Here is a 26,187-nt window from a genome sequence, read left to right as displayed (position 1 = left end):
GATATGTATGTTCCTATTACCATTTTCTTAATTGTTTTGGGTTTGTTATTGTAGGTCTTTTCCTTCTCTTATGTTTCCTGCCTAGAGAAGTTCCTTTAGCATTTGTTGTAAAGTTGGTTTGGTTGTGCTGAATTCTCTTAGCTTTTGCTTGTCTGTAAAGGTTTTAACTTCTCTGTCAAATCTGAATGAGATCCTTGCTGGGTAGAGTAATCTTTGTTGTAGGTTTTTCCCTTTCATCACTTTAAATATGTCCTGCCACTCCCTTCTGGCTTGCAGAGTTTCTGCTGAAAGATCAGCTGTTAACCTTATGGGGATTCCCTTGTATATTATTTGTTGTTTTTCCCTTGCTGCTTTTAATATTTTTTCTTTGTATTTAATTTTTGATAGTTTGATTAATATGTGTCTTGGCGTGTTTCTCCTTTGATTTATCTTGTATGGGACTCTCTGTGCTTCCTGGACTTGATTAAGTATTTCCTTTCCCATTTTAGGGAATTTTTCAACTATAATCTCTTCAAATAGTTTATCAGTTCCTTTCTTTTTCTCTTCTTCTTCTGGGACCTGTATTATTCGAATGTTGGTGCATTCAGTATTGTCCCAGAGTTGTCTGAGAGTGTCCTGAATTCTTTTCATTCTTTTTTCTTTATTCTGCTCTGCAGTAGTTACTTCCACTATTTTATCTTCCAGGTCACTTATCCGTTCTTCTGCCTCAGTTATTCTGCTATTGATCCCTTCTAGAGAATTTTTAATTTCATTTATTGTGTTGTTCATGATTATTTGCTCTTTAGCTCTTCTAGGTCCTTGTTAAACGTTTCTTGTATTTTCTCCATTCTATTTCCAAAATTTTGGATCATCTTTACCAGCATTATTCTGAATTCTTTTTCAGGTAGACTGCCTATTTCCTCTTCATTTGTTAGATCTGGTGAGGTTTTGCCTTGCTCCTTCATCTGCTGTGTGTTTCTCTGTCTTCTCGTTTTGCTTAACTTACTGTGTTTGGGGTCTCCTTTTCGCAGGCTGCATGTTCGTAGTTCCCATTGTTTTTGGTGTCTGCCCCCAGTGGCCAAGGTTGGTTCAGTGGGTGTGTAGGCTTGCTGGTGGAGGGGATTAGTGCCTGTGTTCTGGTGAATGAGGCTGGGTCTTGTCTTTCTGGTGGGCAGGTCAGTGTCTGGTGGTGTGTTTTGGGGTGTCTGTGACCTTGTTATGATTTTATGTAGCCTCTCTGCTAACGGGTTCGGTTGTGTTCCTGTCTTGCTAGTTGTTTGGCATTGGGTGTCCAGTACTGTAGCTTGGTGGTCATTGAGTGGAGCTGGGGCTTGGTGTGGAGATGGAGATCTCTGGGAGGTTTTCGCCATTTGATATTACATGGAGCTGGGAGGTCTCTGGTGGACCAGTGTCCTGAACTTGGCTTTCCCACCTCACAGGCACAGCCCTGATGTCTGGCTGGAGCACCAAAAGCTTGTCATCCACATGGCTCAGAATAAAAGGGAGAAGAAAAGATAGAAAGAAAGAAGAAGATAAAATAAAATAAAAGTTATTAAAATAAAAAACAAGAAATAAGTATTAAAATTTTTTAAGTAATTATAAAAAAAGAAAGAATAGCCAAACCAGAAAACAAATCCACTAATGATAACAAGCATTGAAAACTATACTTAAAAGAAAACAAACAAAAAAAAAAAACGGGCAGAGAAAATCCTAGGACAAATGGTAAAAGCAAAGCTATACAGAGAAAATCACACACAGAAACATACACATACACACTCACAAAAAGAGAAAAAAATATATATATCTTTGCTCCCAAAGTCCACCTCCTCAATTTGGGATGATTCGTTGTCTATTCAGGTATTCCACAGATGCAGGGTACATCATCAATAAATCTGTGGAGATTTAATCAGCTGCACCTGAGGCAGCTAAGAGAGATTTTCCTTTCTCTTCTTTGTTCACACAGCTCCTGGGGTTCAGCTTTGGATTTGGCCCCGCCTCTGCGTGTAGGTTGCCTGAGGGCGTCTGTTCTTCCCTCAGACAGGAGGGGGTTAAAGGAGCAGCTGATGAGGGGGCTCTGGCTCACTCAGGCCGGGGGAGGGAGGGGTACGGATTCGGGGCGAGACTGCGGCGGCAGAGGCCGGCGTGACTTTGCACCAGCCTGAGGCACACCGTGAGTTCTTTCGGGGAAGTTGTCCCTGGATCACGGGACCCTGGCCGTGGCGGGCTGCACAGGCTCCCGGGGTGGGGGAGGTGTGGAGAGTGACCTGTGCTCACACACAGCCTTCTTGGTGGCGACAGCAGCAGCTTTAGCGTCTCATGCCCGTCTCTGGGGTCTGCGCTGATAGCCGTGGCTCGCACCAGTTTCTGGAGCTCCTTTACGCAGCGCTCTTAATCCCCTCTCCTCGTGCACCAGGAAACAAAGAGGCAAGAAAAAGTCTCTTGCTTCTTCGGCAGCTCCAGCCCTTTTCCCGGACTCCCTCCCGGCTAGCCGTGGTGCACTAACCCCTTCAGGCTGTGTTCACGCTGCCAACCCCAGTCCTCTCCCGGCTTCCGAGAGAAGCCCGAGCCTCAGCTCCCAGCACCCGCCCCGCCCCAGCGGGTGAGCAGACAAGCCTCTCGGGCTGGTAAGTGCTGGTAGGCACCGATCCTCTGCGGGAATCTCTCCGCTTTGCCCTCCGCACCCCTATTGCTGCGCTCTTCTCCGTGGCGCTGAAGCTTCCGCCTCTGCCACCTGCAGTCTCCGCCCGTGAAGGGGCTTCTAGTGTGTGGAACCCTTTCCGACTTCACAGCTCCCTCCCAGAGGTGCAGGTCCCGTCCCTATTCTTTTGTCTCTGTGTTTTCTTTTTTCTTTTGCCCTGCCCAGGTTTGTGGGGAGTTTCTTGCCTTTTGGGAGGTCTGAGGTCTTCTGCCAGCGTTCAGTGGGTGTTCTGTAGGAGTTGTTCCACATGTAGATGTATTTCTGATGTATTTGTGGGGAGGAAGGTGATCTCCGCATCTTACTCTTCTGCCATCTTGAAGCTCCTCTCCACACTTATTTATTATTTACTATTTATCCATCTAGATTCTTCTCTATGTATATTCAAGAAAGCCAGGACACACACAGACATATTTATTTATTTACTTATTTATTATTTATCCATGTAGATTGTTCTCTATATATATTCAGGGAAGCCAGAACACACACACACACACACACACACACACACACACACCTTTATTATTTATTTATTTATTTATCCATCTAGATTTATATATTTTTTTAAAAGCCAGAAAATGAGTAAAGGTTGGGGGTTGGGTATTTAATTTCTCCAGGAAAATATTAGATTCTTGGGTAATAAGTTAGTTATCACATATTTTATAGGTGTGTACCATATTTTTTTTCATTATGTTGTGCAGTTCTTTATGAATTCAAAACCACTGGTCTTAATTTTGATTGCCATTATGATTCCATGAATAATTTTGTTTACCCTCTTCTGCCATTAGCTTCTTCCTTTTTGTAGTTCTTGATTTATCTGGAATTCATTAGTGTATTTTTTGAGGTATGGATCAAAAGCAGTTCTTCTCCACATAATGTTTAATTGCTTTTATGTTTTTATAATCTGTGTGTTTTCCCTTAAGTTTTGTTTAATCATGTGGTTTAGGAAGAGAGGTGGAGGTCAGAAAGGGGAGGAGTCTAGGTGTAACAAAACAGGAATATATAGGGTACTTCAGTTTCCTTTCAAAGTGGTTTGGTTAATAGCTCTAACACCATATTGTCTACGTTATAAGTAACCCCCACCCCCCAAAGCAAGCATTTGTGCCCCACTACCAATTGTGCCAGTTCCACCCACCAGCCAGCACACCTTGGAGGCCTTGTGAACTCTGGGCTGGATGTGTAACTATTCAGGATAGTGTGCTTCCAAGGTGAGAGTTTTTAGGTTGTGTGTCCATCATTACCCCAGATCATTCCATTTAGTCATCGTCTCCCATGTGTAATTCCCAATAAACGACTGTTTATGTCATCACCATGTCACATGAACCCAATAACTCTTCAAAACTGGCACATCATTAAGAGTTCCTTTTTCAGGTTTTCTTTTTCTAAGGAGAGGGGAAGCTGGCAATCTGTTGGTTTTTTTTCCAGTTTTATTGAGATATAACTGACATAAGTTTAAGGTATGCAGTATAATGGTTTGACTTACATATATTGTGAAATGATTACCATTATACATTTAGTTCAGGTTTTCTATATGCAGCCTATTATTCTACAACTCTGTTATTATGTTTTGAAATTTGATAGGTTGAGTGCCTCATGAACCTCATTTGTCACTTTTCCTTAGATAACTTTCATGATCACTCTGGTATTTGGTGTTACTTGGCATTAAAAACATCTGTATCCTAATTTCTCTGCACATCATACCTGACTATATTTGGTATTTTTTTGTCCTCACTAAAGTTTTAATAATTTTCTATTAATAAACCTCAAATATCCCAAGTAAAATTTATATAAAAGTTTTATACGTCAGTAGAATCTCTATTAATTGTGTGGATTTAATTTATATGTTAAAGTTTTGCAGCTTAAAAAGTTTTTTTATTATGTCCATAGAGTCACTATTGTGTGGCTTTATTTTATACATTAATGTTTGCAGCAGGAATGATTTCGTTGATTTCCTGGAGTATTCTGGGTAAATAATGGATACTGGGTTGCTTGATTGATGTATTCATTATATTACCCTCACCACTTCCCCACTTCCCCCCCCTCGCATCCCCAACCCCATCCTCTAGACCCCCTACCCTCCTAACTCCTCCTTCTTCCTTCACCCTCCCTTCTCCTCTCTCTCCACCCCTCCTTCCTCCTTCCCCCTCTCCCCCCTTCCTCACCCCTCCCTGCTTTCCTTTCCCCCTCTCCCCCTCCTTCCCTCCTTTCCTCCTTCCCCCTCTCCCTCTCCCCTTTTCCTGTCCTCCCCCCCACCCTGTTCACTTTATGCCAGTGTATGCTGAAATGATCGAGACACAGTTTGCACTTAACCACTAAATCTTTATTGAATTTTTACTCTAACATCAATACAATATTAGTAAATAGAAATACAGAGTAAAGAGAAAACATCAATAAAATGGGGAAGGGCAGGGACAGGTAGGAGGTGTAGAGTTAGGGAAAAGGGGCAGGGGTAAGGAGGAGGGCTACTGACAGGGGTATAAGCAATGGTTCTTATTCATCACTTTCCTGTAACTTCCATGAATCTTTACCATCCATCATTATCAATTTCACTCCAGCAACAGCTTCTCAAAGGGCATCTATCTATCCTAACTCTCTAAAGGCTTTGTTTACAATCTCAATCCCTGGAGTGAATACCCAGGGCAGAGAGGCTCTATTAAATTATTTATCCAATCATCTTTGAACTTTCTCCCACTAGGTTTTAATCCATGTTCAACAGCCCTAAAAAGATTGATCTCCCTGCAGTTCCCTCCGAATTTATTTGAAATCTTTAGGGGTAGCAATCATAGGGTAAGGGATCACAAGTAAGTACACATGTCCACTTACAGAGATATCTAATACATTATATCATGCTTTTTAACTAATCCCACCCACTTAAGATTACTTAATAGTCCCTCCCACTCTAAAATACTTATGATTATATATATCCCCAATTACTTATACTGATTACACGAAGAAATAAAAACAATGCAATTTTCCACAGACCAATTTGATAGCATTCTACAATCTGAAACAACAAAGAACTTTCAGTCCCAACAGATGTGCAGTCTTTCTTTAAGATGAAAACGCAGCATGGTTCCCATCAGGCTCTTCATCTCTGCAGGTGGTCCTTTATCTCTGCCCAGGTCTTTCTAGCAGAGTGTTCTCTGTTGCCAATCTTGGAATTCTATCTGATGTTAGACCTCTGTGGTGGATGATGACTGGATCAATTCAGGAGTCCAAGAGGTACCTGCAAACTTAAACAGAAATCCAGACTGCACTATGTAGATGTGCCCCTCTTATTTTGTGCACCTGCAAGTTCACTGTGCTAGCTCACATGATTTATTCCAACTAATTCTCCATTTTCCAGTATGTAATACAAATACCTCATTGCTCAAACTAAATTGACCCTTCAGAAATTTATGTAAACTTCCTCCGTTTCAACAACCTAACATGGTGACCTTAGCTAGTTCTCTCCACGTCCGCCTAACAATGGGAGCTTATACCTTCTTCCTTGATTTTTTAAATTAACACTGAAAATTTGGGCCAAAAGTCAAATCAATTTTGCCAATTTGTTTCAAAAGGTAGACTGTTGGCTTTGCTTCATAATTTTGATGTTTTAATTTATTTATCTCCTTTGTTTCTATTTTGCTCCCTTTCCACCTTCTTTAGAGATTTAATTCTTTGCTTTCCCCTTTCTGATGAATAAGGCATTTTGTTGGGAAATGCCAAAAAAATTGTAAAGTATTCAATTAAAATAAAGTTGATCAACAGCAATGAAATAAATCACATGAGCGAAAGGAAACTTAATAAAATTCTGATTCTACAGGATAAATTTGAGATTACTTATCCTTAACACCTACACTTCTAGATAGCATATATAGTTATAGAGCATAGTACACACTGCCAAACAGGTTTTCACAAGCTTTACGAAACAGCCAAAAGCGTGTCAGGGACTTCATCCGTGAGTTGTTTACCCACACCACCATGCTCTCCCTGACAGTTGTTGTTGCCACATTTCCAGACTTCTGCTTGTAGTGATGGCAAATGTCCAAGTGCACATGCCGGGGCTGCAGACAACAGCCCATTTCTAGGCCCTCTGCAGCTTGAAGATCAATTGACAACTGTAAATCTGACACAGAACAACTTAAATTCAAATGTATGGAGGATGGATTGGTATCTGAGGTAAACTGAAGTGACGCTTCAAAAAGTCCAGAAGCACAAACGCACCATTTAAAAAGTAATTATTCTAAAACACGAGTGACTGACAAGCTTTCTGCTTTCATTGGAAAAAAAAAAAAAAAAAAGGAAAAGTTGTTTTGAATTAAATAGCCAATTAGGTATCTTCCTTGAATTTGTATATCATTTTGTGTGAGTTTTTAAAGGCCCAATCAAAAAAAAATTGAAATTATGGATGATGTTAAAACAGAAGTTTGAAGATGAACAGGATGAACTATTATACAGGTACTCCAGTTCTGAGGAGCCTCTCATTCACAGTGTTGTAAGAGTTCACAGTAAAGAAATATTTTACACTACCTTACTTATCAATTTTAATTAATTTAACAATAAGACTTGGATAGTACTTTGTAATTCAATGGAAATAACTTTTGAAAGCAGAGTCACCACTTTAAAACACTGTTAAAAGTATACTATCAACCTACAGCTAAAACTTTTAAGTATTTAAACATGCAAGGATAAGGGTGGGTGATAATGAATATGTGAAAGATGATGTTGATGAAAAGTGAAACTTCACCATTAGACTCCTCTTCATGACAGGCAATTTGAAATATACACCATGTTGTTTTTCTACTGCTCAAACTGTTGGAGACTGTGTGTTGAAACACATGCTCCGAGAAGCCTGCCTCTTTCTTCTCCATGCATGGCAGCAAAATAGAGTCTCAGCAGCCAGGCAGGAAGGATGACACAAATCCTGCAGCAGGGTCAGTGGCAGTAGTAAACAGAAAGAGAGAGGTTAGACAAACAGTTCAAGGTAGTAGCAAGGGACCAGGCTAAAGGAAGTCAGGCAGTCCCAGGTTAGCACAAAGCGTCCAGGAGACACCAGCTGATGTCACTGGATTGAAGACAACTCTTGTGTTGTCTGTTGCTTTGAGTTGCTTTCGGAGGCCTTTCATTCCTTGGCAGCTTATCAGCTCCATCCCCTAGAGGGTGCTAAAATCATTCCCCCTCCCTAAGCATCCTAGTGCTACAGTCTAGTGAGGGGACTGATGATGAAATGCCCAGATGCATATGGAGGCAGAGACATGGATAGATGCTCCCAAGACTTCAGGTGATGCTCTTCCAGCCAATTAACAACGCTCTTGAAAATTCTTTCTGAAGTTCCAGGTCAAGGTGGTAACATTAACTCTGATTCTCCCCTTTAAGAGTTGGGTACAGGGATTTAGGAGTCCTTTTGATTTGCTACTCATTAGCCCTCATACATGACTGAGAGGTGAGCACATTTCACAAACATCTAACACACCTGGAGCCACCAATAGTCTCTGGTTACCAGGTTTAAGGTTTTGTGGAAGCCATTGCTGGCATGGTGATGGTAAGGTGTTGTGACAAAGCCAGAGTTATTGGGTACATGTGATTTGCACCAGGATGTGAAGGCACACTCAGACATGCCAACGTCCATCTAAGCGTACTTCCTTCCGAGGCCTGAGGTGTTTCTGTTGCAGGCGTTTTGCCTGCTCCTGGGGGATACCGGTCGAGTTGCTGCTCCTTGCGTCATGAAAGTGGAGTTTGAAGATGGTGAAGTTTCAAAGGGTGCAGCAAAAAGATCATGGAAGCCGTTTCACACTGCACCAATAATTGTGGCTTCCTTAATAAGGCCTCGGTCCTCCAAAGATGTAAAGAGAGTACCGAAACTGCAAGAAAAGTCATGTCCTCCTCCTCCTTGTCTCCCCCTCCATAAAGAAAACAGCATTTCCTGTGTTTGCATCAGCTTCTCAGTAACTATTAAATGAGGAACCTGGCAGCCAAAAATTCATATGGTGACAGAGGTTTCAGCAGGTAAAACCCAGGCTTCCAGGGTTTGCTGGGAAGTAAACTTATTACGAATTTTCATTAGACTGGCAGTTAAGGTGGAAAACAGAGATAATTTGTTGGTAAATATTTTGTCACTCCCACCAAACAGTGGAGGTCTATTGGTGCTTTAGGATGTGCCCCAGTCCAGGGTGGCCCTGACCTTCTGTAGCCGTTTCAGAGAAAACCTGTGCCTCAGGTTGGTCTGAAGGTGCAATAGCCCAATTTAGCATGCAGTCACTGATTGAGAAGCTGAACAGGAGTTCATTTCGAGGGCAGAGATCCTGAAGGATATGATGCGTATTTACATGGTGCTGTAAGACGGTGGCGGCGGCGGCGGCGGGGGCGGCGGCGGCGGCTGCGGCGGTGGGTACTGAGGCACCGGTGGCTGGCGGTACCAATGCGGATTCCAGGTGATCATCACGGGGACATAGAGCGATCGCCCCTGTCCATCTCGCCCCACGGGGTACCAGGCGAATCCTACCGGGTAGGTCGGGTACGTGGCATATGCAGGGTAAGTCGGATATCCTGGTATTTGAGGTACATATTCAGTGTACGTCGCCAGGTGAGCTTGGTCTTCTAAATTTGGAATAGAGAGTCGAGGATACTGATTCTGGATGGTGAAATTGTTGGGAGCTCGGCAGTCGTAAGAAACTTGCAGTTTCCACCCCCTTTTCACTTGGAGAACTTGGGCTCCGTTGGGTGCCACGGTGGGAGTAATGAGCCCATCTTTCACGTTTCGGGCCACAAAATCTCGCAGAGCTGCCATTTCGGGTTCCGACAGTGAGTACACGTGTCCGCTGGGAATACTGTGTGCTCCAGGGATCATTTCTATGTTAGGGTCAACCAGACGGTGGTCTGGGTAGACGTTTTCATCTACTGGAGTGTACACATTCTGGACGTAGTAATACCTCACGGGTTGGTAAACTCTGTATCCTTCCACTGGGTAATAGAATGACGGTTGTGCTGGTGGTGGGAGCGTGGGTGGTATCGGAGAGTACATCCGGCAATGGTATCGGCAATATTCGGAATCGAAGATGATCGATCGGGTGCTCCACGTGATGTTGGGATCGTGTGTGCTCAGCCAGCGCACTCCTAGGACAATGGGGAAGAACGGAGACTGAGTCACATCGAATGACAGCACCTCACGGTGATCTCCCAAGTCGACGATCAGGTCGTGCGTTTCGTGGACAACTGGGCCCGATGCTATGGGACGTCCATCAATCGCTTCTACAAGTATTGGCCAGTCCTTGACTCTCAGAGGAATGCCATTCTGGGCAACGTATTCATGATCGATGAAGTTGCCGGAAGCACCAGAATCGATCATGGCTCGGACAAACAGAGTGTGTCTGCCTGGAAGATGAATCTGGAGCATCACTTGCAAGTGTGGCGATGAAGCAGCATCATCTTGTGGGGACCTTATTAATTCCGGCCCGGTCGCTGAAGGTCCCTCTACAGCGGGGCCGGGGAGTTTCCCGCCGGTGAAGCCTTCGAGGCCTTGGCAGGACAGTTGTCGGCATAGTGACCTCCATTCCCACAGTAGAGGCACAGGTTCAGCTTTCGGCGTCTTTCTTTTTCTTCCTGGGTCAGGCGCATGCGGGCACCTCCCACGGGCTCGGTCGGATCTACCTGGTGGTGGCTGTTGACATGAGGCATCACCAGCGCACGTGGCGGGGAGCGCGGCTTGCGGGCGGCAGCTGCCCGGGCCAGCCTTCTCTCGATGTGGATGCACTGGCCGATCAGTGCGGACAGCGACTTGGCGACTTCGAGGCGCGACAGCTCCGCCTGAATGTGGTCGCTGAGGCCCTCGTGGTACTGGTCAATCAGGGCAGGCTCGTTCCAATCCAGGTCCTGTGCGATCATCTGGAAAGCGTTGGAATAGTCGATGACTGACCCCATGCCTTGGCGCAGGCGTCTGATCTTGCGTTTGGCAGCCTCGCGCCGCTGAGGGTCTTCAAAGACATGCTTCATTTCGGTCATGAAGGCTGGGTAGTTGTGCATCAGGTAGTGGGATCGCTCGAGCTTGGCGGAGGCCCAGCGGGCAGCACGGCCGGTCATCATGCTTGTCACGAAGCAGACGCGCACGCGATCAACGGAGAAATCTCTGGTGCTCTTTTCCATGAAGAGTTGGCACTGGGCCATGAAAGGCACCAGCATGTCTGGGTTGCCGTCAAACTTCTCGGGAAGGTCTTCTGGGCTCTCTTCCTCGATCGGAGTGGCTGGGGCAGCAGCGGCTGCAGCTCCGCAAAGCTCAATGTCATCTTCCTCCTCCTCAGGGGCGGGCTCCACCTGCTCGCGGAGGGAGGTGTTCTCCTCTGTGAGTTTCTGTACCTGGTTCTGCAGGTTGTTGTTCTCCTCAGACTGCTTCATGACCTTCTCTCTGAGGTTGTTGATCTCTTCAGAGAGATCCTCCCTCCTTCGTTCGGCCAGGTTGGGGTTGTACTGGCCTCTTTGGCCGCTGCAGGGGGAGTTGGAGGGGGAGGCAGGATCGTTGGGGGGAGGTGGAGGAGGAGGAGGTGGGCAGTCGGGCCCCAGGGTGAGAGGTGGGGTGGGAGGAGACCTCCCAGGTGTAGCTTCACTCCGGTGGGGATGGAGGCCTGGATCCTGGCCTCCTCTTCCACCCTTTCGCCTTTTGGTTTTCAGAAGCTTTCTGTTTCTGTAAGTGAAGATAAAAGCATAAATTCAACATATACATTTAAAACACCACAATACAAAGAAGATTTTCTCATTTAAAGTATCTACTAAAGTACTCTAAATACATGAGTATTTAAAGCATCTCTTTGTTCTACTTGCTCACATCAATAGTTAAACAGACAAAAGCCCTGCAAAAAAGATATTAATCAATAGGACAGTAGATAATGAAAAGCATCCTACTTTTTGATGTCCGAATGACTTTTTCCTCCTCAAGAATCACCTGTTCATCATGATTCAACAATACACAACTGTATCAACAGCACTATGACCTTTGCTGACTAATAAAGAATGAGGAGACACTGCAAACAAGAAGTTTTATAAGGAGAGCGCAGAGCAAGAAACTTTCAAGCAAAGATTGATAGTGGAAAAGTTACACAAAATAACGTCAAAATTATAACTGTTTATTATAAGAGAAGTTACCTGAAAAGTTGCTACTATTCCAGCCAATAGAAAACCAAGAGAAAGAAGGGGGGGTGAGTTAAAAATCACAATGCCTGTATTCATCAACCTGGGGGGAGAGGGGCACTCTGGCCCACTGTCGTGACCCTGATCCACCTCTACAGAGAAGGCAACTAGTCATCAAAACAAACAACTGCCACCAAACCAGTGGGATTGTCTAAATTACTTTTCGGACCATAATTTGATTTCCCAAAGAGAATTCCCTTTGGGACAGAAATGGCAATGAGTAGCAACCTGTGTATATCAGTTTCCCTCCTTATTATGCAGTCAATCAACAAATATTAATTGACGTCTCCTAGGAGTAGCTGGGCTATAAAATGGGATTCAAAGAAGCCCAATAATAGTGTACCTCAAACTTATAATAAGGATTTAATTAATTAATGCAGGTAAAACACATAGTGAGTATTCAATAACTGTCAGCTGATATTAATAAAGTTATTAATAAAGAACAGAAACTTTAAATTTCTGTGTAATGAGGCTGCGATTAAAACAGGGAGGGGCTGCAACCTGGGTATGCACATCCCACTAAAGATACTAATTTTTTTTTTTTTTTTTTTTAAATACTGTGTTGGTCAGACAAATCCAGGGCCTCATTAGACCTGCAGGTCACCAGCGTGCAATCCCAGGTTTTTAAACAAGGTTTGTCAATACAGCCCCACCCAAAAGTTTGTAATTGAGAGTGGGATGGGTCACTCCTAGTGGGGTGAGTGACTGTGTGTGTGGGGGGGGGAGGGGACGGGGGGATTAAATGTCCTAATTATGGGTAGGGTGACAATAAATCACACATATAATAAACAGCACACAGGGCCTGTGTACCTCCTGGAAATAGGGTTAAATTCATTTAGAGTGATTATTTTAACACTTTGATGATTTTTTTAACAGGCATCAAATTCTCATATTTGGAAAACTCTAGGAAAGTGCTCAAAAGTTTAAAAATATGATATGTAAAGCAGGCAGACTGCCTATTCACTTCATTTTAACTTGGCAGTCCTGGTCACCTGTTCCTCTCTGACCCATCAAGGTAAAAAATGGACACCAAATTAATTACGTAAAATAAAGCCACAAAGATAAATGTGTTATTCAGAAAAGTTAGGTGAAAAATAGCTAATATTTCAACCAATAGTGTACAAGGGAAAAAAAAAAGTGATGGTAATCAAACATGATGCCTGGCTGTAGAGAAATACCCCTTCCTCCTTCCTTCCTAAGACCCCTCCTCATTCTTTAGGCCCCTCCCCTGCCCCAGCCCTGCCATCCACAGCCATTTTCCCTTATTCCCTGGGCTGTGGGTATGGCCTCTTCAAGGAGTGGCTATACAGCAAGTAGAGTCCTTAAGGGACAGAATTACTGTGCCATTTTAATAGTTTTAAATGCTACTTAATTACTTTAATAGCTTAGGCTATGGAAACAACTAATAGTTGACATGCAAGATAAAATCTTCAAGTTTAGAAAAAAATCAGAAGATGTAATTAACACATCATAGCCTGTGACATTGTTTCATTTCCAGCTGCTTAAAGACAATTATATCGGTGACACTCAGAATATGAGGTCACAAAATAATGCAATTTTTATTAATTAAACTTAAGAGTTTTAATGTCCCATTAAAAAGCAACTAATAAGTGCAGGTCAGGTGACTCAGGTGTCACTTCTGTCATCAAGACACTAATACTTTAAAAACTTAGAGACAAGACTTCTGAAAAGGCATTCACAGCATGGCCTGGAGCAGCGTGACCCAGGTCAGGAAGGTTAACAACCTATATGTCAATCACAGTCACTGGGGTGGGCTTTAATGCGGCCCAGGTCTGATGGTTTTCACATCTGCAAAACACAATGATAGGAGAGAAATAACAGTACATTAGGAAATCAGCAAACAATCACTGTATTGTCTAAGGAAACAGAAGATCAATAAGAGTTTAAAATTCAAATGCTTTTGGTGACAGGAAGGTAATATAAAGGTGAGAAGAGACTGGAGATAGGAAAACAGGAAGGGCCTGCAACTATTTAACTTGGGGATGCATACTGCCCCCCCCCCCATCTTTTAATTCTTGTAAAATTTTTAAATACAGTGCTGGTCAAACAAATTCAGGGCCTTTTTTTTACCTACGAGATCACCAGTTTGAGGTCCTTAACTTTTACCAATATCAGGCCTAAGGCCTCCACCCCCGGGGTTTGTAATTTTGGGGTGGGACTCTAAGTCCTAAAAGAGTTAACTGCCCAGAACAGAGTCGTTTAACCATTAAAAGTGATAGGGCAGTGGGCAGGCAAGTCAACAGTGTAAGTAAAGTTTACAAATGTTTAAACAGCAATTGGAGCACCAGTTAACATGGGAACAGGAGAACGGTAACTTGACTTGAATATAGGACTATGGCTCCTTAAACACCCCCTTAGTAGGGGCTGGACTGGGGAGGTGGGTCAAGAGGCCCTGTGCCTAAAACCTGGAAGGACACACAGCATAAAGCTAAGCTCCCTGGGACAGATGCCACCTTTACACATGAAAAAGAGTTCAGTATTACTCTATTTAAGAAGTAAAGACAGTTGCTTCATCTTTGAGTCTTCACAATGACTTTTGAAACTTTCTATCCCCCGCAACCCCCCTACAAACACACCAAAGTGCAAAAGTAGCCAAAACCCGCCATATATTAAACATCGCACTAGTAAATGACACTTCATTAAACAGTGCTTAATTGTTTTACATTTGACGTCCACATTTCTTTTTGAGAGCTATGAGTACTATTTGCGAAGCGCAAATTCTAATAATATGCACATTTTTTCAAACCATTGTTTCGAACCTCTTTAAAATGCAGACACAAATTCCGAAGAGAAGAGGGGTCAGGGTGGCAAGGTGGGTAAAAGGGGCCTGGGGACTTACTGAAAGGTGTAATTATGATTAGCACATGTTATCCATAGATTGTATACTTGTTGGGGGCTGCGGGGAGGGGTGATTGGTGGGGTGTGACAGGTTTTTGGGAGCCAGTGCTTCTAAATGCCCCTGTAAGAGTCCTGGCTCATGGTTTCTAATATATGGAACCTGGTTTTAAAATTTCTTCATTTAGTTAGAAACATAAATAGCGGATTGGCAGTTAGCTATAAATTTGTTTCATATAGATATTTTTAAATGCCAGCTAAAGCCTTCAATCTATATTTTCTCATGTAACCACTTTGTTACGTTACGCAAATTTTAAATGACAATTATGTACCATTAAATAATCCACTTGCCCCAAATTTAAATAATTAGCTTTTGCTTTTTAGTTTATAAAAAAGCTAATTATTTTGAGTGTTTTGAATTAATTTAGCTGCTTTGAATTATAATTACTGCTTACATTATTGGAGCTTAAAAATGCTTTAAAATAATATATCCTGTTGAATGAGAGAGAGATAAGGCAAGCAATGTCTTGGACAACCCAGGACAGCAAAACACCATAGGAAATAGCTAGGTGCAAAAAACCAGAGAACAACTGCAGACACCGAGGAAGACACTGAATAAACCAGTTTACTCTGGTCATTTAACACTTATTTTATGAACATTAAATTGTGCCTACAATGTGTCAGGCACAATTATGTAGGCAAGTTAGCCAGGGCTAATCCCCTAAAATTCCAAAAAAAAAAAATCCAGATAAACACCTCATCCTCGCTCAGAGGCCAAGCGAGTAGCACCAACAAAGTCACTTAAAACTCCTGTGAAACAAAGTTCAAGTTGTTCTTTATTTTGTAGCCACCAAAGCATCTGATTCCAGTAGGTCCCACCACAAAGGTCCACTAGTGTGTCAAAAAACACTTGAGTTTTTTAGTTTTAAAAAATTAAATTTTTAATTTTTTAAGATTTAAAAAATCTTAAAATTTAATGATGTTAAAAGTATTTAAAATATTTTATTTTTCATTTGCAGTAAAAACATTTAGCTAGATTGCCTTTAGAGGCGCCAGCCACGTCAGCTTGGAAGCACCCTTCATAAGCCACTATCAGGAGTTTAAATTGTGGGATTATGTTATTTAACATATGCAACATGCTTATTAATACCATGTATAATTACTATTGTTGTTAATTGTTCTTATTTATTCTTATATTTATTAGACACGTGGATAAAAAGCAAAACCGGCGCAGAAGAGAAACCGCAGCAGCGAAACCGCAGGAGAGCTGGGCTGTGCAGCCAGGCGCAGGCAGCGAAGACGCAGGCGCAAAGGAGGGGTACCTGATGGGAGGGGTGGGGGGCTCACATTGCGCAGGCGCAGGTGGGCCCTGGGGAGGTGGGGCCATAGGCTCTTAAAATTTAATGATGTTAAAAGTATTTAAAATATTTTATTTTTCATTTGCAGTAAAAACATTTAGCTAGATTGCCTTTAGAGGCGCCAGCCACGTCAGCTTGGAAGCACCCTTCATAAGCCACTATCAGGAGTTTAAATTGTGGGATTATGTTATTTAACATATGCAACATGCTTATTAATACCATGTATAATTACTATTGTTGTTAATTGTTCTTATTTATTCTTATATTTATTAGACACGTGGATAAAAAGCAAAACCGGCGCAGAAGAGAAACCGCAGCAGCGAAACCGCAGGAGAGCTGGGCTGTGCAGCCAGGCGCAGGCAGCGAAGACGCAGGCGCAAAGGAGGGGTACCTGATGGGAGGGGTGGGGGCTCACATTGCGCAGGCGCAGGTGGGCCCTGGGGAGGTGGGGCCATAGGCCAGCCCAGAAGAGGCTGGTTCAGGGCGGGGCCAAGTTTTGAGAGGTCTGGAGGAGCCACTCCAGAGAAGGGGGGCTCAGAGGGAGGAGGGGCCTAGGGGAACCGCCTCAGAGGAGGCGGGGTCTAGAGGAACCGCCTCAGAGGAGGCGGGCTTGGGGAGACGCGGGGTCTGGGGAGGCAGGGTCTAGAAGGCGCGCTCTGGGAAGGCGCGCCGCAGAGGAGGCGCGCTCTGAGTAGGCGCTGGGAGGTGCTAAGCCTGTTCCGAGGAGATGCTGCAGAGAAGGCGCGCTAGGATGGGCGGGGCAGGTCTGAGACTGGCTGCATGCCTCTCCCAGGATTCCCCCCTCCCCAAGCCCCTCCCACCAGCCTCCAACAGGCAGATTCATTTCATGCAACAAGAGCAATCACCCCCAGATCCAATTCCCCCACCACCACCCCGCGCCTTCCAAGACTAAGCAAACCAACAGTTTCCACAAACTGTTGCTGGACGCTAATTCGCGCCACCACTACAACTATACCGCCACTTCAATCAAGCGCAACTAGGCAAAGCAGCCCGCTCTGCCACCACCACAAGATTTTTTACGCTCAAGTCAGCGCCCTTCCACTCCACTGCCATAGCAGGAATGGTGTGGGCAGAATGTTAAACACTAATTTTTGCCCAGGGCTCCATTTTGTCTAACAGCACCATCATGCAGAGAACCGTCCTGTAGAGAAACATAGTGGGAGCCATTCCAAAAGGTGTGTAAGAGACAAAGGGTGGGGTTCCTCCAAGAAGACAGAGTAATCTTACTCTTCAGTTCATGTGCGCTTCAGCTGGTTTCTTTGTAGCGCAAAACAGTGCAGCTTGTGTACCTCTGCAGCTGTTATTACTTTGTAGAGCATTTTAGGTGTAAATTGTTCCGCAGCTCATGTACCTCTGCGGTTCCTGTGTCTTGTAGCGCAATGAAGCGCTGTTGTGCTAATCGTTATCATTTTTGTAGCGCTGATTTTCTACAGCTCAGATTTTGTAGCGCATTTACAGCGCAAATCAGTCATCAGTCTGCGGCTCACATATCGTTGCAGTTCATACTGGTTTTAGCGCAAAGAAGCATCCATCAGTCTGTAGCGCATTGAAGCGCCCATCCGACCGTAGCGCATTTGAAGCGCTCATCAGTTTGTAGCGCATTTGAAGCGCCAATTAGTTTGTAGTGCATATCACTTTGCAGCGCATTTGCAAATTGGTCTGTAGCTCATGTCCGTCTGCAGCTCATGTTTGTCCGCAGCTCATATGTATCTACAGTCCGTATCTGGACTTAGGTTCTGGAAATCAAAGCCCTGAAGGCTAGGTTTCTCCACGCAGTTTTGGGGCACAGCCAGTGAAGGCGTGACAAGGTGTGCGTGGAGACATTCCGGGCGCTACTCCATTTCCCGCACCTCCCGATAAGAAGGGGGAATGAATGTAATCTTAAAAAAAAAGAAACATCCTCACCGCATACTCACCACGCGAGGACTCCTCTGCGAAGACACTAAGGACGGGGTCCCACACCTGTGCCAGGCGTGGGCTCCGCTGGGTGCTCGGCAGCCCGGAGTGGCTCCGGACGCGAGCCCGCTCAGCGGACCTTTCGCGAGGCTCGGTGGTCTCTCTTCGCTGGTCTCCTCGGGCCGTAGTCAGGTTTCTTCGACACACACCAACCGAAGTTGAAGCGCGTGTACCGAGAGCGCCGACTGGGAGCCTTATATAGGCTGAACCGAGGAGGGGGGCGCCAAATCCCAGCGTGCTCCGCGGGTTAGGGGGGCGGAGGGGGGAGCGGGGGCGGAGGGGATGGGGGCTGGGGGATGGGGGAGATGGGGGTGGGGGCGATGGCCACGCTACACTGGCCCGCCGCTAGAGGGAGCACGGGATTAAGGAGGGGGTGCAGGATGCTGATGCTGAACTGGCCAAGCTGGGAGGAAAGAAGAAAGGGAGGGGAGGGGAGAATCGAGGACGGCAGGCTTAGGCAGGCCAAGAATACAATTGCCCTGGTGGTGGGAGCTGGGAGACCCTTGTGCTTGGACGGGACAGTGTCGGGGGACACGCAGGATGAGCCCCGCGACCACTGGCACCTTCTTGCTGACAGGTTAGTGGCCCGCGCGCGACGGGAGGTCCTGGGGCCAACAGGCCGCCGCTTCCCCATCCCCCGCTCGGGGTTTTGGGTACCCGGGTGCATTTTCTGGGCATCATCCCCTCTTGCTGCGGAATCCCAGGTGCACCCCTCCTCCAGGACGCCCCGCACCCCACTTCCCGGGCCCTGTGCGTCCCCTACCAGGCTTGACCCCTGGCCTTTTTTCTCCGCGCCCCCCGCGGGCCCCTCCCTGACCCAGAGGCGCCGAAATTCCATCTCCAATTTCCATTCCCATTGCTCCCCACCCACCCCCAGCAGTCCTGGTGGTGAACCTCTCCCGATCCCTGCCTCAAAGAGCTGGGGGTCGTTGACCATTTGGGGGGGGGGGGTTGTGGCTTACCCCGCGAATGGCGCTCTGCGGCCCAGAGGTGCGCCGTAGGAAATGGGTGTCAAGCTGCGCCCCTCTCTACACAAACGCATCTTTTTTTCCTTTTCTTGAATCCGATCTGGAGAGAACACAAAAATGTGCATTTGAAACGCCTAATTCTCCCCTCTTTCTAAGCGAATTTCTCGGCGACGGAAATCTCGTTTTTCTTAGGTTTTGCGGAGCAGGTAAAAGGCATCATGAAACGCTAGGAGCCAAACAGGGTTGTTGAGGTCAGGGTTAACCTCGGCTGGGGGCCAGAGATGCTGCAAACAGAACGGTTTGCCCCACCAAGTGCACTATTTCGAGAAAGCAAAAACGATTAGAAACAGCTGTGGATGCCTCCAGTGTAGTTGGCGGGCTTCGGAGGCTCCCAGCTACGGCCTTGTGGTGGTGATTACGAGGTTTACGCAGAGACCTAGATCTCTCTGCAACATTACATTTTTCTAAATCTTGTAGGGTGAATGAATACATTTAGTCACGGTTACCGCATATTTAATCTGTTGAAGCGTGTTGCCGAGATTCGGCCGCAAATATTTGTGTATATTTATACGTATAAACATATATATTTTACGTTAGAGAAAATTGCAATGAGTTACAAGACTTTAAAATACTGATGAGGAAGGATGCTGGAAAAAAAGCCTTAACGTGGGTTTCCATTTAAGTGCCTCAGAGTGTTAGGCACTGAGAAAAGGGACAATCTGTTGATAATCTTAGTAAAAGAAGTTTAAAATGAAAAACCAATTGCCTACAACTGAGTGAGGTTCCTGAAACACAGATGAGACACATTTGTATATAAAGGCTAAAACTGAGCATATTTCAGTAACGTTGCTACAGATTATTTTATACATAGAGGATAGATAAGAATTTGACCCATTGTAGGAGGATAGATAAGAATTTGACCCATTGTAGATGATACGATGGCAGAGATCTCAGTTAAAGCGAGCCTTTCTAGGAGTAAACAAAACTGTAGCACATTTATTTAGATTCTACTTTTTAATCAGAAATAAAATGTTGACTATCAGATATGTGAATGAATGAAGTGCAGATTACCAACACTGAAAGATATTTTTCTAGGAAGTTGGGTGAACATAATTATACTGTTTAGAAGTGCCTAGTGCCTTTTAATGTTTAGGATGTTCACTCTTTTCTGCAATGTAGAATAATTTCAGGATTTCTTATGTATGCTAGAATACTGTTCCGGTGACCACCGGACTGTCAAATTCTTAGCATATTTAATCCAGGAAAGTTACTTCATCTACTTGTTTGTTGACTGATAGACATTCTTTTTTCTAAAAAATGAAATTAATAAATAGTATAGGTGATAGAGAAAATTCAGGTTTAAAAATCTATCCCAAGACTTTTAAAGTTTGAACAAGTTTGAACCTATTTGAATTTTTCTTTCCAATGTTAGCCAGGATTTTTTTGGGGGGGTGTGTGAAAAAAAACAGCTTTAGTATTATCCTTATCATAATAAAAGTAATTCCTATTCATTGTACAAAATTTAGGGAAGAAAAACTCCAGAAAACTGGAAAAAAAAAACAAGAAGAAAATCAAGATCACCTGTAATCTCTTCATCCTGCAATAACCCCAGTAAACATTATGGGCTCTACTTTATCTATGCATATATATGTGCCTAAATAATATACATTTTTCACAGAGTTGCACATGTATAATTTCTAAAAATTGAAAATGGGATCAAATTAATTTCCTCCATTTTTTCTCTTCAAGGAGCCTTAACTATCTAAATAACATTAAATTTGCAGAGTTTTTTTAAAAGGAAATAGTATTAATTACTTTTTCTAATCAAAATTTTAAATGAACAACATTAGTACGGAAATATTTAAAACCAAAGAATAGAGAGTTTCCTCTGATCTCACTATTCTAACATACATATAGTAATCACTTGGTATATTTCCTTGTGTTTTTTATTCTTCTACATATGAAATAATTTTTGTCCAGAAATAGATTTTTCTAAGGAAAACAACATCAGTAGATAAGTAGTTTTGATAAAACTTTTTAATCTAAAGCAACAAAACAATGTTAAACATAAAAACAAAAATACAATGTTAATAGATAAATACTTGAGATAACATGTTACCTAAAGCAACAAAACTACATTTAAAACCACCCCCAACTTAATAGACAGGAATTTAAAACACTTTCTTGACATTTGATATCATAAGTGAATTTTGGATTTTCTCAGATATTTGTTCCCATTGTTGTTTGTTTCTTACCCGTTTTGCACAAGATTACACGCAAAGCAAAAAGAGGTGCTAATGTGCATTATATACTTTATCAAATAATAACTGGGCATTGTATCTGAACATTTGAATCCATTTTTATGAGAATTTCCTGTGGATCTGTGAAGCTGTTGATTTACCATCTGTATTTTAACTTCTAGTGTAGTGGGAAAATTGTATCTCAAAACAAAGTGGGATTTTCACTTGTCAAATTAATAGCTAGAGTTTCTAATTGGACATTTTATTTATTTAAGACAATTTGCCATGTATCTGTGAAGCTGTTGATTTGCCTTATATGTTTAGCTTAATTTCTTGGGTGGTGGGAAAATTGTATTACAAAACAAAAAAGTTGAATTTTCACTTGTCAAATAATAACTGGACTTTCTAGTCAGACATTTTATCTATTTTAGATGACAATTTGCTGTGGCTCTATGAATCTGCTGATTTACCACATGCATTTGGTTTACCTTTTAGTATATTAGGAAAAATTTATTTCTAAGCAAAGTAAAATTTTCAGCTGTCAAATATTAACTGGACTTAGTACTTGATCATTTTATCCATTTAATATAAGAGTTTGCCATAAATCCAAAAACTGTTGATTTACCTCATTTATTTAGTTTAAATTCTAGTATGGTGGACAAATTGTTTTTCTAAGCAAAGCGGAATTTTCACTTGTCTCTCAGACATTGAAAATTATCAAGGGACAGTGAGAAAACCGATGAGAGAGAAAAGTAACACGTATCTCGTTTCTAGCACTGGTTTTCACTGATAAAAACCATGCTCCAAACAAAGTGTTGAAGCATTGAAGAAACCCTGACATGTTAAAAAATTCTCAATCAGATATTCAGATTGGTTGGGATTGTAATAAGTGCAGTATTTATGGATCACATTTTCTCCAAAATAACCAGCTACTTTGTTTCTTTTTCTTTTTTACTAACTGTCCGCACTTACTCTATCTGATCCCTTTTCTTAAAACTTACCGTTAAGTCAGTTCTAAACACCCAAGTGTAAATTCTATTGTTGGTCTTATTTCCTACTCTTAGTGTAAAAAAGAACTCTAAGTTAATAGATGACATGGGTTTATGTGTCCGTTAGAGATTCTTGGTCTGGAGCTCTGTTTAAGTCCAGAGCTTCACAGAAATATTAACATTGTGATTTTTTTCTTTCTATCCTTTCCAATCTCTCCATCAGAGACAGAGAGACAGTCATGATAGAAAGACAGATAGACATGGGTAGGCAGATAGACGGACAAACATCAACAGATAGACACTTGGGCACACACACACATGCATGACATCCAGGCTTTTTCTAAACTTTAGGATCCAGTTCTCCAGTTTGCTATCTCCCTGATTTCTAAAAATATTAAGCGAAAAGCATCAGTGCATAATTCAGAAAAGGAAGCTGGTGTTTCTAAAGATCAACAAGTATTTTTCAGGTTGGTAGAATCAGATAGCGTCTCAATGCTCTTAAAGTTGTTCCACGTGAACTGCTTCCGAACTGCTTCCAAGCAAAATTCTGTCTAAGCAAAATTCAGTTTTTTTAATCAATGTAACTATAGTAAAGACAGTATTGAAGAAAAACAATCTCCACCTTCTGACACTAGAAGAAACATTTCCATTGATGTTTCTTCCCTTCTAGTCTTTGTTCCATGTGCATATATATTTTTACATGACTATAATTTTAACATGTGTAGATTTTTTACACTTTGCTTTGAAAGATAAGTGAATCTTGCTTTCAGCTCAGCATTTGTCAAGGCTTTAGGATGCTCTTGTGTGTGAGATGCTGTGTTAGACTAGCAGGATTGCTTTGTGAGCATGAGGCAGGCTGAACCAGTACCCACCAGGTGTGGGGTTTACTGGGTTTGGGTCTGGGAGCGGTCCCTAGTGAAGGATCACAAACCTTTGCCCTGGGTCTTCTCTTTTTCAACATTTTTGTGGATAACTGTGATGAAGGTCTAAGCTGCTTGCTTTAAAATCCATGGTTGACTTGAAAAAAGGTTAACTGTTACAAATAGACAACAGAATTTAGAGTTAACAAGGTTTAAGTAGGCTGTAGTGCTATTCAAAAATATATTTTATAGCAGTAAATGCATCCTAATTCATTGGTGTGTAAGGAAGGAGGTGACTTTACATGCTGGCAGTTTTTGAGGAAAAGGACAGTTAGTATGAACTGGTACAAAAATATCAAATTTAGATTCCGATAATAGTGTAGTGTCATATGTCACAAAAATTAACAGTACCCTGCTCTAATTAACCACATCTGTAGTATTGTGTCCATTTCTGGCTGTCACGTTTAAAGAGAGACATTGACAAAGTAGACAACTTCCAGAACAGTCCATGGGGATGGTGAGGGGTCTGGCAATCCTGTCATAGGAGGTATCCTCCAAGGGTCTGGAAATGTTTAGCTTGAAGACTAAAAGTAGACGTAAACTCTCTTCTGTCTGCTTCAGAAAGCAGATCTAGCTGCAGTGGGTGAAAGGTAGAGATGGATTTCAACTTGAGACCTTTCTAACAGTGCAGCTCAGGAAGGGAATCAACTTAACACCTTTACTTGGTCTCTTATTTTAAAGTATCAGAAACATTTACCTTTCTTGTAATGAATATTTAATTTGAAGGCCATGATAACATTTTAGTGTAGGATAGCAAAGATACTTGTGATGGAAACATTTTTTTATTTTTTCTGATCAACTAAAAAGAATAGTCCTATGTGTTGCAGGTTGATTTCTTACAACTTGAAAGTAGCTGCAACAGGACATTTTAACACATTCTTTCCTCTCTTCTCATTTCATTTCAAACATGAAAATCTGAGAAGTAAAGTCCACCCCACCCCCCCACCCCGTGAATTATCCTGGCTTTAACTTGCTTCCTAGAGTTGTTCCTTTCCTGGTGTTTCTTGCTTGCTGAGAACGGGCTTCTCAGGCAGAGTGGCTGCAGATGTCTGGGGGGGTGCCCTGGGTTAAGGGGTAGTGGACCGCTGCTGGCCAGCTGAGACCTCAGCTGCTGGAGCCTCTTACTCAGGGGAAATGTGGAGCCATTCTCCCTTCTGCAGTCCCCCCCCCCCATATGTCCTTGCAATACTTAACAGTTACAATTTTTAGCTTTTCAATAGAAAATAAAACCTTTCAATCAAAAGTAGCTGCTGCCCCTGTGCTCTTTTAACTTCTCTTCCGTTCAAGTTAGCCTCGTTTCTGACTGCCAGTCTTAGTGTTTCAAACACGTCTCGGGACAGATTTTTCTTTCCTCTCCATCCATCTGCCTATTGATTGTTTATTTTGATTATCATCTCTAACTTTGAAAATGTGATTGCTCAAAATTAATTTGTAGAGTATGCACACAGGACCCCACTTCTAAGAAGTGATAACCTGTAACACATCTGACTCCGTAGCAACGATTTTTATGCCCCTGACCCTTGAAAACTAAGACTCTGATGAGAAATGTGAAGAAAGAAGAGAACATTCTTTAGTCATCTTTTTAAACCAACTTTTTCCTGCCTCTTTTACTCCTGCCTCTTCTCCCCACACCCAGAACTTTCTCCTCCACTCAAATTGTTAGGTCAGATATATGGTCAAGCTAACCCTGACTATGTGAAGTGTATTTTTAATGTTGAACAAGTTTCTCCTCTTTTTATTTTCTCTCTCTTTTATAAAAGTGTCGTGCACTTTTGTGGGATAGTAGTAATACACCAGTCAACTTGTGATGGCTGGGTTCCCAGTTGCTGAAGATGCCACAGGCGTTCCTGAGCTAAGCTCATATTTCCGAGAGAGAAATGCTCAACGATGAGCGTCTGGTTTGTCAGCGCTCACGCACCTGATCTGCAGGCGGCTACTTGCAATTCCTTGAATGCAATCCTTGCTCCTGCTCCTGGGTTTGGGAAGCAAATGATCTCCAACGTTTAAAATTTAAAACTTCAAGAAGTTATCTTACGAGATAAATAGGTAGCCTCGAAACATGAGTTGCTGTGCTTATTAATGTTATATTCTTGCAAAAACCAACATATTAGTAAAGCTGAAGTGCTGTTTTCTTCTTGGGTCACTTTGGTAAAATTCTTATTTTTTGTGTCTTCATCTAAGAATTTCTATGCACTCTTTATGCAATCGCGGTTTAAATGTGTCTTATCACTTAAAAAGCGCTCGTCTTTAGCACGTCTAATTTTCTACTTAATTGCCTTGGACTAATCAGATTTTTTAGACTAGCTCTTTGGCATTCTGTACCACGGGAATCGCCACGGCATCTGTTGTGACACGGAAGGCAGACTTTTTCTCTTCTGACAAATGAAGCTGCTCATTTCAAAAATGTTTAGGAGTTAGGCAGCTCCAGTGTAAATTCTTTCCCATTCTTTAGCTTTTCACTCATTCATTTGGTCACCACTTTGATTATTATGGAGATTTGGGGTTCACTGTGAATTTGAAAGAAGAGATCACAGTTAATTTTCCTATAGCAGTTTAAGTGAAATATTTTAGTTCCTGATTTCTTCAGCAATAGACATAGAAGTAAAGTTGATTTTTTTACCTTGGAATGCAGAAGAAGAAAAAATTAGCCCCATGGTTTTTCTTTTTTCTCCGTAGCAAATTAGTGTTTCTCACTGTGCGGTAAAATGTCAGTGGCTCTTCTGTCCTATGAAAGAGTTAATCAGTGTAGCACCTTTAACATCTTTCATTTTTTTGTAGTTATAGAATTGATTCTAATCAAAGGCCAGTACTGCAGAAGTGGAAACAGAACAGGTTGCTACATGTGCTTATCAAAATTTGAAATGTATGTTATTTTTTGTCTAGCCATTTAAATTCTAGTTTAGTTTACAAATATACTCCTTTAAGTGATGAAAAATAAAAATATAAGGACGTTTATTGTAGGATTGATAGTGATAATGAAAAACTAGAAAAAAATTGGGTCATCTTACTAACTGATACTTTTTAAATTCATTTATTTTTTGAGTAT

At 42.6% G+C, this 26,187-nt stretch overlaps 2 protein-coding genes across 4 annotated transcripts in view; one reads left to right on the top strand and one right to left on the bottom strand.

Moving 5' to 3' along the window:
- Positions 1-4,972: 4,972 nt before the first annotated feature.
- On the bottom strand, positions 4,973-18,240 carry PEG10 (paternally expressed 10). Of its 2 annotated transcripts, none has more exons than NM_001291373.2 (2): positions 17,985-18,240; positions 4,973-11,330 (listed from the first exon to the last, which is right to left on the bottom strand). In NM_001291373.2, exon 2 carries the CDS (start codon positions 11,207-11,209, stop codon positions 10,127-10,129), a length of 1,083 nt encoding a protein of 360 aa, NP_001278302.1. In that variant the 5' UTR covers positions 11,210-11,330; positions 17,985-18,240; the 3' UTR covers positions 4,973-10,126.
- A 181-nt stretch (positions 18,241-18,421) lies between these two features.
- SGCE (sarcoglycan epsilon) overlaps positions 18,422-26,187 on the top strand; it is a 68,214-nt gene continuing 60,448 nt past the window's right edge. Inside the window, exon 1 of one of the 2 annotated variants that reach the window (XM_007105296.2) lies at positions 18,422-18,601. In XM_007105296.2, coding sequence (XP_007105358.2) covers positions 18,565-18,601 — 37 coding nt within the window. In that variant the 5' untranslated portion in view covers positions 18,422-18,564. The remainder of the gene's footprint in view (positions 18,602-26,187) is intronic. The other variant, XM_007105295.4, reaches the window with a different exon arrangement.

The sequence above is a fragment of the Physeter macrocephalus genome, chromosome 5 (assembly GCF_002837175.3).
Source record: "Physeter macrocephalus isolate SW-GA chromosome 5, ASM283717v5, whole genome shotgun sequence".
NCBI classification, from domain to species: Eukaryota; Metazoa; Chordata; class Mammalia; order Artiodactyla; family Physeteridae; genus Physeter; species Physeter macrocephalus.
The sequence above is the reverse complement of the archived record's forward strand: the minus strand, read 5'-3'. Positions and strand labels throughout refer to the sequence as shown.